At 42.1% G+C, this 13,593-nt stretch overlaps 1 protein-coding gene across 1 annotated transcript in view; it reads left to right on the plus strand.

Moving 5' to 3' along the window:
• The first annotated feature begins 12,333 nt into the window (after window positions 1–12,333).
• casr (calcium-sensing receptor) overlaps window positions 12,334–13,593 on the plus strand; it is a 36,413-nt gene continuing 35,153 nt past the window's right edge. The window contains exon 1 of the mRNA XM_060833098.1: window positions 12,334–12,530. Within this exon, the coding sequence (XP_060689081.1) occupies window positions 12,334–12,530 (197 nt within the window). The remainder of the gene's footprint in view (window positions 12,531–13,593) is intronic.

Here is a 13,593-nt window from a genome sequence, read left to right on the forward strand (position 1 = left end):
CTCCTCAGCAGGGGAGATCTGGCCTAATTGGTTTCCCTTCACAATGGTAGATTTTGCTTGAAGAGGTAATAGAAGAGCTATCAACCTGGCAAAGAATCTTGTTCAGTTTCCATAGCTCTACATAGAACATAGAACATTACAGCGCAGTACAGGCCCTTCGGTCCTTGCTGTTGTGCCGACCAGTCATACCAATCTGAAGCCCATCTAACCTACACTATTCCATGTATGTCTATATGCTTGTCCAATGACGACTTAAATGTACTTAAAGTTGGCGAATCTACTACTATTGCAGGTAAAACATTCCATACCCGTACTACTCTCTGAGTAAAGAAACTACCTCTGACATCTGTCCTATATCTAACACCCCTCAATTTAAAGCTATGTCCCCCTTGTGCTCGCCGTCACCATTCTTGGAAAAAGGATCTCCCTGTCCACCCTATCTAACTCTCTGATTATCTTATATGTCTCTATTAAGTCACCTTTCAACCTTCTTCTCTCTAACGAAAACAACCTCAAGTCCCTCAGCCTTTCCTCGTAAGACCTTCCCTCCATATCAGGCAACATCCTAGTAAATCTCCTCTGCACCCTTTCCAAAGCTTCCACATCCTTCTTATAATGCGGTGACCAGAACTGTACACAATACTCCAAGTGTAGTCGCACTAGAGTTTTGTACAGCTGTAGCATAACTTCATGGTTCTGGAACTCGATCCCTCTGTTAATAAAAGCTAAAACACTATATGCCTTCTTAACAACCCTGTCAACTTTCAAGGATCTGTGTACCTGGACACCGAGATCTCTCTACTCATCTACACTACCAAAAATCTTACCGTTAGCCCAGTACTTTGCATTCCAGATACTCTGACCAAAGTGAATCATCTCACACTTGTCCGCATTAAACTCCATTTGCCACCTCTCAGCCCAGCTCTGCAGATTATCTATGTCTCTCTGTAACCTACTACATCCTTTGTCACTATCCACAACTCTACCGACCTTCGTGTCATCTGCAAATTTACTAACCCACCCTTCTACGTCCTCATCCAGGTCACTTATAAAAATGACGAACAGCAGTGGACCCAACACCGACCCTTGCGGTACACCACTGGTAACTGGACTCCAGGATGAACATTTCCCATCAACCACCACCCTCTGTCTTCTTTCAGCAAACCAATTACTGATCCAAACTGCTTTATCTCCCATAATCCCATTCCTCTGCATTTTGTACAATAGCCTACTGTGGGGAACCTTATCGAATGCCTTGCTGAAATTCATATACACCACATCAACTGGTTTACTCTCATCCACCTGTTTGGTCACCTTCTCAAAGAAGTCAATAAGATTTGTGAGGCATGGACTACCCTTCACAAAACCGTGTGGAGTTTGCACGTTCTCCCCGGGTCTGCGTGGGTTTCCTCCGGGTGCTCCGGTTTCCTCCCACAGTCCAAAAGATGTGTGGGTCAGGTGAATTGGCCGTGCTAAATTGCCCATAGTGTTAGGTAAGGGGTAAATGTAGGGGTATGGGTGGGTTGCGCTTCGGCGGGTCGGTGTTGATTTTTTAGGCCGAAGGGCCTGTTTCCACATTGTAAGTAATCTAATCTAATCTAATCCCTAATAAAATTATTCTTTTCTAGATGATTCTAAATCCTATCTCTTATAACCTTTTCCAACACTTTACCAACAACTGAAGTAAGGCTCACTGGTTTATAATTACTAGGATTGTCTCTACTCGTCTTTTTGAACAGGGAAACCACATTTGCTATCCTCTAGTCTTCTGGCACTATTCCTGTAGACAATGACGATTTAAAGATCAATGCTAAAGGCTCAGCAATCTCTCCCCTGGCTTCCCAGAGAATCCTAGGATAAATCCCATCCGGCCCAGGGGACTTATCTATTTTCACACTCTGCAGGATTTCTCATGCCTCCTCCTTGTGAACCTCAATCACACCTAGTCTAGTAGCCTGTATCTCAGTAATCTCCTCGACAACATTGTCGTTTTCTAGAGTGAATACTGTTGAAAAATATTCATTTAGTGCTTCCCCTATCTCCTCTGACTCCACACACAACTTCCCACTATTATCCTTGATTGGCCCTAATCTTACTCTCGTCATTCTTTTATTCCTTAAATACCTATAGAAAGCCTTAGGGTTAACCCTGATCCTATCCGCCAACAACTTCTCATGTCTCCTCCTGGCTCTTCTGATCTCTCTTTAGGTCTTTCCTGGCTACCTTGTAACCCTCAAGCACCCTAACTGAGCCTTCACATCTTATCCTAACACAAGCCTGCTTCTTCCTCTTGACCAGAGATTCCACTTCCTTCATAAACCACGGCTCCCGCGCTCTACAGCTTCCTCCATGCCTGACAGGTACATACTTATCTAGGACACACAGTAGTTTTTCCTTGAATAAGCTCCACATTTCTAATGTGCCTATCCCCTGCAGTTTCCTTCTCCATTCTATGCTTCCTAAATCTTGCCTAATCGCATCATAATTGCCTTTTCCCAGCTTTAACTCTTGCCCAGTAGTATACACCTATCCCTTTCTATCACTAAAGTAAACATAACAGAATTGTGATCGCTATCACCAAAGTGCTCACCTACTTCCAAGTCTAATACCTGGCCGGGCTCATTATCCAGTACCAAATCTAATGTGGCCTCGCCCCTTGTTGGCCTGTCTACATACTGTGTCAGGAAGCCCTCCTACACACAGTGGACAAAAACGGACCCATCTATAGTACTCGTACGATAGCGTTCCCAGTCAATATTTGGAAAGTTGAAGTCCCCCGTGACAACTACCCTGTCTCTCTCACTCCTATCGAGAATCATCTTTGCTATCCTTTCCTCTACATGTCTGGAACTATTCGGAGGCCTATAGAAAACTCCCAACAGGGTGACCTCTCCTTTCCTGTTTCTAACCTCAGCCCATACTACCTCAGTTGATGAGTCCCCAAACATCCTTTCTGCAACTGTAATACTGTCCTTTACCAACAATGCCACACCTCCCCCTCTTTTATCATTTTCTCTGTTCTTACTGAAACATCTAAATCCTGGAACCTGCAACAACCGATCCTGTCCCTGCTCTAACCATGTCTCCGAAATGGCCACAACATCGAAGTCCCAGATACCAACTCATGCTGCAAGTTCACCCACCTTATTCCAGATGCTCCTGGTGTTGAAGTAGACACACTTCAAACTAACTTCTTGCTTGCCAGTGCCATCTTGCGTCCCTGAAACTTGATTTCGGACCTCCCTACTCTCAACCTTTTCTATACTCGAACTACAATTTTGGTTCCCATCCCCCTGCTGGATTAGTTTAAACCCACCCCAATAGCTTTAGCAAATTTCCCCCCCAGGATATTGGTACCCCTCTGGTTCAGATGAAGACCATCCTGCTTGTAGAGGTCCCACCTATCTCAGAAAGAGCCTCAATTATCCACGAGTCCAAAACCCTCCCTCCTGCACCATCCCTGTAGACATTTGTTCAACTCCTCTCTTTCCCTATTCCTTGCCTCACTAGCACGTGGCACGGGCAGCAAACCAGAGACGAAAATGTGTTGCTGGTTAAAGCACAGCAGGTCAGGCAGCATCCAAGGAATAGGAAATTCGACGTTTCGGGCCAGAGCCCTTCATCAGGAATGAGGAGAGTGTGCCAGGCAGGCTAAGATAAAAGGTAGGGAGGAGGGACTTGGGGGAGGGGCGATGGAGATGTGATAGGTGGAAGGAGGTCAAGGTGAGGGTGATAGGCTGGAGTGGGGTGGGGGCTGAGAGGTCAGGAAGAAGATTGCAGGTTAGGAGGGCAGTGCTGAGTTCGAGGGAACCGACTGAGACAAGATTCCCCCAGACGTGATCGACGATGCCTGGCACACTCTCCTCATTCCTGATGAAGGGCTCTGGCCCGAAACGTCGAATTTCCTGTTCCTTGGATGCTACCTGACCTGCTGTGCTTTAACCAGCAACACATTTTCAGCTCTGATCTCCAGCAGACCTCACTTTTTACTCCAACAAACCAGAGACAACAACTCTGTTCATCCTAGCTCTAAGCTTCCATCCTAGCTCCCTGAATTTCTGCCTTAAATCCCCATCTCTCTTCCTACCTATGTCGTTGGTGCCTATGTGGACCCCAACTTGGGGCTGCTCCCCCTCCCATTTAAGGATCCCAAAAACACGATCAGAGACATCACGAACCCTGGCACCTGGGAGGCAACATACCAACCATGAGTCTCTCTCATCTCCACAGAACCTCCTATCTGTCCCCCTAACTATGGAGTCCCCAATGACTACCACTCTGCTCCTCTTCCCCTTTCCCTTCTGAGCAGCAGGTACAGACTCTGTGCCAGAGGCCTGTGCCCCACTGCTTTCCCCTGGTAAGTCATCCACCCTCAAAAGTATCCAAAACGGTATACTTATTGTTGAGGGAAATGGCCACAGGGGATCCCTGCACTGCCTGCTGGTTTCCTTTCTGTCCCCTGACTGTAACCCATTTGCCTTTTTCTTGTACCTGAGGAGTGACTACCTCCCTGTAACTCCTCTCAATAACCCCCTCTGCTTCCTGAATGATCCGAAGTTCATCCAGCTCCAGTTCCTTAACGCAGTTTTTGAAGAGTTGGAGTTGGGTGCACTTCCTGCAGATGTAGTCAGCAGGGACACTAGTGGTGACCCTTATCTCCCACATTCTGCAGGAGGAATATTCAACTACCCTAACCTCCATTCCCACTATTCTAAATTCCCAAAGAGCCTGATGAAAAAATAAGGAATAAAACAAACTTGTTACCTTACCAATCTGGTGCACAGGTCCTTTTTTATTGGTTAGACGAGGAGGATGGGTGGGAGACACTACCCGAGTAGTGTTTCGGGTAACGCAACCACACAAATATATGTCTTCCCAGAAATTCTTCGCTCCTCCCTCTCTGCTCTGGCAAAATGCAGGCCCGACTCCTGAGATAAGTCCCTTTTAATGTGGGAAAATTCACCCTTCCCGGCAGCCCTCGCTTCACTACTCCTCTCCTCACCGCTCTGGTAAAATGTAAGTCCCTTTTAATGTGTGAAAACTCACCTCCACTATCCCTTGCAGAGGTCCATTATTTCTGACGGACAGCAGAATGTGGTAGAATAGTGATTCTTTGGCAGCCCTTATCTGTCCGCTAACCTATCCAAGGTGGTTTCCTGTTTCGCCTCAGTAGAGTCCAAATCTCAAGCATCTGCATGACAGTCATTTGAGCATCCTATAATCCTGCTAAGGCTGGCAACTTTGATTACGTTTGTGAGGAGTCAACTGGTATCTCTGACGGTTTCCGTATTCTCCAAGAGTGGTTGCAGAGTGCAGTGACTGCTGACACCAGGCAAACCAACAATGTGCAGACTGACAGAGGACTCCTTCATAGTCACATTCATTGTGCTTCAGTCAGGAATGGAATATTTGGTTGTCTTACTATTAGTCATATATTTATAATCATATACATTTACAAGCATCCACTCCCTTCAACACTGACACTCGATAGCAGCAGTGCGTATCATCTAAAAGATGCACTGCAGAAATTCACCACTTAGGCAGTTCCTTCCAAACCCACAGCCACTTCTATCCTGAAGGACATGGGTGGTAGATACGTGGAAACACACCACCTACAAGTTCCCCTCCAAGCTAGTCATCATCCTAACTTGGAAATATATTGCTGTTCCTTCAGTATCACTGGGGTAAAATCCTGAAATTCTCCACTCAGCAGCATTATGGGTCTACCTGGAGCACACGGATTGCTGTGGTTCAAAGAGGCAGCTCAATCTTCTCGAGGCCAATTAGAGACGAGCAATATATAATGTCACAACCCAAATATGAGAAAAGAAATTGCTTTCACAGATCAGCACATCCTTTCACAGTTGAATCATGGATTTTATATTAATTCTTAAATAAAACACATTTCCCCTCAAGATAATTAAATTCTTGTTATTTTTCAAAAGTACAGATAGTAAGTCTTAGATTGCAGGACGGTATAGGTGGGCTGTTCAGTGACAAGTGGAATTTAACCCAGATAAATATGAATGATGCAACTGGACAGGACAAACAAGGCAAGAGAATACACAATGGTGGTAGGATCCTGGGAAGCACTGAAGATAAGAGGGACTTTGGTGTGCATATCCATCGATCCCTTAAGGTAGTAGGAACAGGTAGGTAAGATGATTAAGAAGGTTAACAGGGAGTTTATGCTGGAACTGTATAAAATGTTGGTTAGGCCACAGATAGAGTATGACGTGCAGTTCCAGAGTCCATATTATAGGAGGGATACGATAGCACTGGACAGGGTACAGAGGAGATTTACCAGGTTCCGAGATTTACCAAGTTTCAGTTATGAAGAGAGATTGGACAGACTGGACAGTTTTCCCTGGAAAAGACTGAGGGGCCTAACCTTAATAATGGATCCCAACAGGGGGGATGTATAGAATTATGAGGAGCATAGACAGGATATATAGGAAGGAACTTTTCCCCTTGGTGAAGGCATTAATGACCAGGGGACTTACATTTTAAGGTAAGGGATAGGAAGTTTAGAGGGGATGTGAGCGAATATGTTCTCACACAGAGGATGGTGGAAACCTTAAACTCACTGCTTGTATGATAGTAGAGGCAGAACCCTCATAATATGTAAATAGTATGTAAATGTGCAGTTGCAATGCAAGGCATACAAGACTATGGCCCAACTGCTAGAAAATCAAATTAGAAAAGTTAGGTGGTTGTTTTTGATTGGTACAGACTTGATGGGCCAAAGGGCGTTTTTCTGTGCTATGTCTCTGTCACTCTAATTTCAACAGATTCGCCGCTACAGTGAGTTTTTACTGGGGGAGCAAATGTGCAATTCCAAATAAACCCTATATTCTAATGTGTGTATTGCAGAACTCATACCGTAACCTTTAACACAGAAAGATGAAATGATTCAGATTGAAGTGGCAATGGAAACTGGATTGTGCCTCCAGCCTGCCTTTTTTGCTTAGAGTCGTTCACAATATTTGTGTTTGATGATGCAGTTGTCTACCTCTGTTCTAGCTGGCTGCACTGTTGTATTAAGTTTGATAAAAGTATTTAGAAACTGTTGTACCTACCGTAGTTGACCTTTGCTGCTACTATGGTTACCTTTTTTGTTACTGAGGTTGCCACAGTCTGTTGCATCCAATATAACTTCTTGGAACAGTTCTAGCTTTGAGAAATGGTCATGCTTCTGTTACAAGATGACAACATTTTCAAGACCTCAGGTGACAGTATTTTCCATAGACAGTAACTTCAAACAATGTTTGAACACTAATTTTATTTCTGGTTTGAGTTTTCTTTAACTTATACTGTTTCATGGAAACGTTTAGTTCATTAGAAGCGACTCTGTGACCACAGTCACAAAGTAGTTTTATTTGGTATCATTTTTCTCTTGTATAAAATGCAAGAACTGCTCCTTTCTCCATGTGACCTTTATGTGTGTGATCATATTCTGGTTATTTTGTTTTGTACATTTACCACCCATGTTGTTTTTGGTTAACTGATTGGTATTATACTAATGGAAAACAAACAACCCGATTGATACATTGGCTTATTTGGTGCAATAGTGGATTGGACTAGTTAGCTCAGATGGTTAGAGTATGGTGCTCATAATGCCAAGGTTATGGGTTCAGTCCTCACACTGGCGACTGTTGCTGGCTTACCCAACAGACCTTAATTCTGGAGGGGTTATTTAGCTCTGTTGGCTTGACAGCTGGTTGTGTTACAGAGTGATGCCAACAATGTGGGCTCTTTTCCCACGCTGGGTCGAGAGTGTGTTGCTGGAAAAGCACAGCAGGGCAAGGAACAGGAAAATCAACGTCCCATGCCGGAGCCCTTCATCAGGAAGCATCATCTCCTGCTCCTCAGATGCTGCCTCATGCTGTGCTTTTCCAGCAACACACTCTCGCCTCTAATCTCCAGCATCTGCAGACCTCACTTTCTCCTCATTTCCCATACTGGCTGATGTTACCATGAAGGATGATCCTTCTTCACCTCTTCCCCTGCCTGAAGTATGATGACCCTTAGGTTAAACTACCACCAGTTGTCTCTCTAACGAGAGAGTAGCTCTATGGTCTGGTAAGAATTTATCTTTATCGATCAGTTATAGAGACCGCGATAACGTCAGTTGCTGAATTGGAGTGTGTCTTGGTAACGGGGAATTAATTGTGGCAGGAAAAGCAAGTTGTAATTGGGATGCACGGGTAAGGCAGTGGGAAGATGTGGTGAGGGACCAGGAGGACTAAAGAGTCAGATATAGTGAAGGACTAGGTGTGTTGGAGGGAGAGATACGGTTAGGGACCAGTTGTACTGGAGGGCGAGATATAGTGAGGGGCCTGTTGTACTGCCCCTCACTATATCTCGCCCTGAGATATAGGTGAGATATGGTGAGGGACCAGGTATGTTGGAGGGTGAGATATGGTGTGGGGGCCAGGCAAGTTGGAGGGTGAGATAGGGTTAGGGACCAGTTGTACTGGAGGGTGAGATATGGTGACGGACTAGATATGTTGGAGGGAGAATATGGTGAGTGACCATCAGTGCCCCTCGGCTCCTCCACCCACCCAAAACACTCCTTGAAAACAAAGGTAAAGAAGTATTTGTCTCAGGTTCCTCTCTTGCTGAACTGCCAGACTTCACGGCATGTCCAGGATGTGGAGTTCTTACAGCTGGGGCAGGGGTAGAACTTTTGGCCATCTGCACTTGCCAGGTACAAAGGGGTTTGTGTCATTTCCATACCAGAGCTTCATTTAAAAATAACCCACTCCAATGTAAATCTCAGTGCTGTCTGCCAGATTCAATATTGTGTAGCCAGGAAAGTCCTAAGGGAATGTTTGCAATCATATGAGATAAGTAAATGAAAGAAATTGGGAAAGCAGCTTAAAGATAATTTAACACCACATGTTTTTGTGGTTCTCTTTCGCTATACTGTCAATAAAGTGGCCAATTAATCCAGCACCATTGATTCAGCAGTAACAATGTTGACATTCACCATTTGAGAGTGAGCTGGAGGTTCAGGTTATGTGTTTATTGTAGAAAACACTTGATTAGATGGTTCTATAAAAGGCAGATAATCTACTTGGCCTGTTAACTTGGCTAAGTGTTGAATTAACAATTTTCTTATCACATTGTTTCTAGACAGTCAGAGCAATCGACTATTTCACCAATAGTTCCTTTGGTTTATATGATGACAGAAAGGGAGTACAAAATAAATGACAACTGTCTATATGAAGTGTCACTTACGAGAGTTTAAAAATTTTAGAAGTAACCATCATTAAAACTGCAAAGAAATGTGTAATACAAGTGAAAAAATAAGGCTGGGTTTTAAGATCTATGATTTCAGAGATTGAGCACAGATTTCCAGAAAGTCATCCTTAGCTTCTATGAAGCCTGGGCCTGAGGGAGGGAAGACTAGCAGTGGAAGATATTCTCCATTTTTTGAGATTGTTGGACAAAGTTATGAGAACCTCTATTCATGCAAGGTTTGTGAAGGTTTATAGCTCAGGTTGAGGTTTAGGGTGTAGGTTTGCTCGCTGAGCTGTAGGTTTGATATCCAGACGTTTCATTACCTGGCTAGGTAACATCATCAGTGGCAACCTCCAAGTGAAGCAAAGCTGGTGTCTCCTGCTTTCTATTTGTATCTTTCTCCTGGATGGGGTTCCTGGGGTTTGTGGTGATGTTATTTCCTGTTCATTTTCTGAGGGGTTGATAGATGGCATCTAGATCTATTTGTTTGTTTATGGCATTGTGGTTGGAGTGCCAGGCCTCTAGGAATTCTCTGGCATGTCTTTGCTTAGCCTGTCCCAGGATAGATGTGTTGTCCCAGTCGAAATGGTGGGTTTTTTTTCATCCGTGTGTAGGGCTATGAGGGAGAGGGGGTCGTGTCTTTTTGTGCCTAGCTGGTGTTCGTGTATCCTGATGGCTAACTTTCTTCCTGTCTGTCCTACGTAGTGTTTGTGGCAGTCCTTGCATGGAATTTTGTGGATGTCATTGCTTTTGTCCATGGGTTGTACTGAGTCTTTTAAGTTTGTTAGTTTTTGTTTCATTCGTGAAGAATGGATACTCAAAAAATACAGTGCGCAGATTCTTCAAGAACAAACCACAACAAGCAGACCAAAAACAGCCGGAGACCCTAACCACCTTACCATACATCAAAGAAGTTTCAGAAATGACAACCAGACTACTAAGACCCCTCAGAATCCTAGTAGTACACAAACCCACCAACACTCTCAAACAAAAACTAACAAACTTAAAAGACCCAGTACAACGCATGGACAAAACCAACATCATCTACAAAATTCCATTAAAGGACTGCCACAAACACTATGTAGGACAAACAGGAAGAAAGTTAGCCACCAGGATACACGAACACCAGCTAGCCACAAAAAGACACAACCCTCTCTCCCTCGTAGCCCTTCACACGGATGAAAAAACCCACCATTTTGACTGGGACAACACTTCTATCCTGAGACAGGCTAAGCAAAGACATGCCAGAGAATTCCTAGAGGCCTGGCACTCCAACCACAACGCCATTAACAAACACATAGATCTAGATGGCACCTATCAACCCCTCGGAAAACGAACAAGAAATGACATCACCACAAACCCCAGGAACCCCATCCAGGAGAAAGATATAAGTAGAAAGCAGGAGACACCAGCTTCGCTTCACTTGGAGGTTGCCACTGATGATGTTACCTAGCCAGGTAATGAAACGTCTGGATATCAAACCTACAGCTCAGTGAGTAAACCTACACCCTAAACCTCCATTGATAATTGGCACAATAATTGAAAATAACCTTCTAGATCATGCATACTCCTATATTTCTAGGGACATTGGGAGATATAGGAAGAGGAAGTTAATCAAGTATGATTCGTGATGATCATGGATAACTAGATGTTTTGGAACTTGATGCATTTCTTTTCGGGGTTTACATATGAACTACGAATAGTCTTTCCTTAAATTAAGCATAATTTATTTTTGTCTTCTGAACAGTGTCAATTATGCTAGAAATATTGCACAATCTTGTAAGTAGGATTGTGTATTTTTGATCACTGTTCCACAGTGTGATCTCATCATGAGGTCTCTACTAAAGCAAAATCTCTTGAAAGAAAATAAATTATATAAATAGAAATGCATTTCCATCTTTCTGGTATCTCAGCAGCACTCTATGCTAATTAAGCAATCCGCTGTCTCATTCTGTCACACATTTGCTTTTGCATTTTCCAAAGCAAATACCGATACCATGGATTAATAAACCATGGATTCCTCAAGTCACAGGCAACTTGAGGTATTTCCTCATAAATCAAAGTGGAGTGTTTTATTGTTTTTTATGTATCATGCTAGCATTGGAAAGATCATCTTCATATTTGATGAAGGGAATATCATGTTACAAATTTCGTACAAGAGTCAACAAAGTATTAGGAGGTAGTAAGTACTATAGCACAGAATATAAAATAGTTGTTCCACAACATATACAATTAAACAGATCTCATGGCGGGTTTGTCATGTCATTCTATCTTTGGAATCAATGAAACCTTCCAAAAGTACGGGTTCCTAATTTCCTTGGTGTTCCAAACTAACTCAGAATCCAGTAGCACTCAGCATGAACCATACTGATATGAATCCTGGGCTTCACCCTCAGAATTTGGGCTAGCTGAGAGTACAAATCTGGAGACTCAAACCCTTACAAATTTCAGGCTGAGGTTGTTAAAAATGAAAGTATACTTTAAAAAGATATGCAAGTAAAATTTTCAGATTATAACAAGAAAACTCAGAAGATAGCACTGAAGTTTTCAAAGTGTTTTGTTATGAGGGTTTCCTTGACAATTGTGGTAAAGTATGTGCACATACATTGTAGCCATGTTTTTTCTGCCAGTTGCCTCCTGTGTAACCAAGTTTTGTGTGATATTATCAGAAATCATAGAAAAACTCAGTCTTCTCCACCATACTTCACAAGGCCAAGACAAAGTGAATGGGTTTCATAGGTTAAAATGAGAAAGGGTTGAAAGCAAGAATAAAAGCTTATGTTTTGCAATTCCAAAGGCAAGCTTACAGTTACTCAACTTCTGTACTTTCTTTCCCCAAGGAATCTTTGAAAATGGAACAAAGCTGAATTGTTTGTTCATCAGCTATAAGACTGTGAGATAACCTTTTTTACAAGATGGAAGACTTCAAGAAGGCAGCAGTTTTCATCTTTCAAAAATTCTACAGTTGTGTCATCCCTCACCATTACAAAGATAAGCAAAAAGCCTCAATGATTTTTCTCTAAGTGATTTTTTTTTGGAGTGCAACCTTTTGACTTGGTAAAGAAATCGGCAAGAGTGGATTGTACAATGGGGCACTATTATTACCATCTCTTGTTCCTAGGATTTACTCTTCTACAATCTTACAGTGTCTCGGGATATGGGCCAAATCAAAGAGCACAAAAGAAGGGAGACATTATACTCGGAGGTCTTTTTCCAATACACTTTGGAGTAGCTGTAAAGGATCAAGACTTAAAATCTAGACCAGAGGCAACTAAATGTATTAGGTAGGACCTCAAGTACAACAAACTTTTCAAATGCATTTACTTAAAACATATGTTTACATTCATACTTTCATTCATACTGGAGTATTTGGAAATATAAAAGTAGACTTTCTTAAAACAATCATCAACAGTATTCCTTTCATTTGACATAAGGGAAAATATAAAAATATCATACCTTCTTCCTGTGAGATTGGCCATTCAACTACTTTAACTCCAATTCTGAAACACCCTTTTATTAGCTTTTCACTGATGAATGACAATGAAAATCTGAATTGCATTATTGTGTTAGACTACAATTTTTTGAGATACTGTTGCAAATTAATTTTCACTGAATATACACCATTTTGATCTCCCGTAGTTACAAATATGTAACTTTTATTTTAATTTTAAGGAGTCATATTAGTTGAGTGAAACATAATTATGATTGTACATTGGTTCAATTGTATACATTGATTTTTACTGAAGTTTACTATCAATTTGACTGTGATATTGCTATCTCTCTATATATGACATATATAAAATGTCTAACATTCTGACTCATTCTGAAACTGTAATTGATGTGTAACTGCAATCTAATTCAGTTATATGGTGATTTAAATGTGAGTCTTAACTGAGATCCTACTTAGGCCTATTGTGATTTTATACAGTAAGTTTTGAATCTCACTTAATCCTACAGTGATTTACTAAGATTAATCTGAAATATGATACTCACTGGAAGGTGCTCAGCTATCATATATATGTCACTGTTATATAATTACATTTTACTGAAATCTCACTGGATCCCCGCAGTAATTTCTGAGATTGAACACAGACCTCACAGAAGAGTATAATTGTGAACTAAAGCCTCATCTGCATCTTAGTTAATTACTGCAAGACTCAGTGAGATGTAAGTGACATTTCTCATTTATGTCGGGATTTCCTGAGATGTAGCTATGTTTTTCTCCTCTGTCCAAAAATGTATCTTTCTCCCTATTTACTAATGTGCTTTGGCTATATCTCATTTAACAAATCATATCATACTCAAAATTTTGTTATTCAAGTATTAAAAGCCCAACATATTTCAGGG

This window comes from Hemiscyllium ocellatum, chromosome 12 (genome assembly GCF_020745735.1).
Source record: "Hemiscyllium ocellatum isolate sHemOce1 chromosome 12, sHemOce1.pat.X.cur, whole genome shotgun sequence".
Classification (NCBI taxonomy): domain Eukaryota; kingdom Metazoa; phylum Chordata; class Chondrichthyes; order Orectolobiformes; family Hemiscylliidae; genus Hemiscyllium; species Hemiscyllium ocellatum.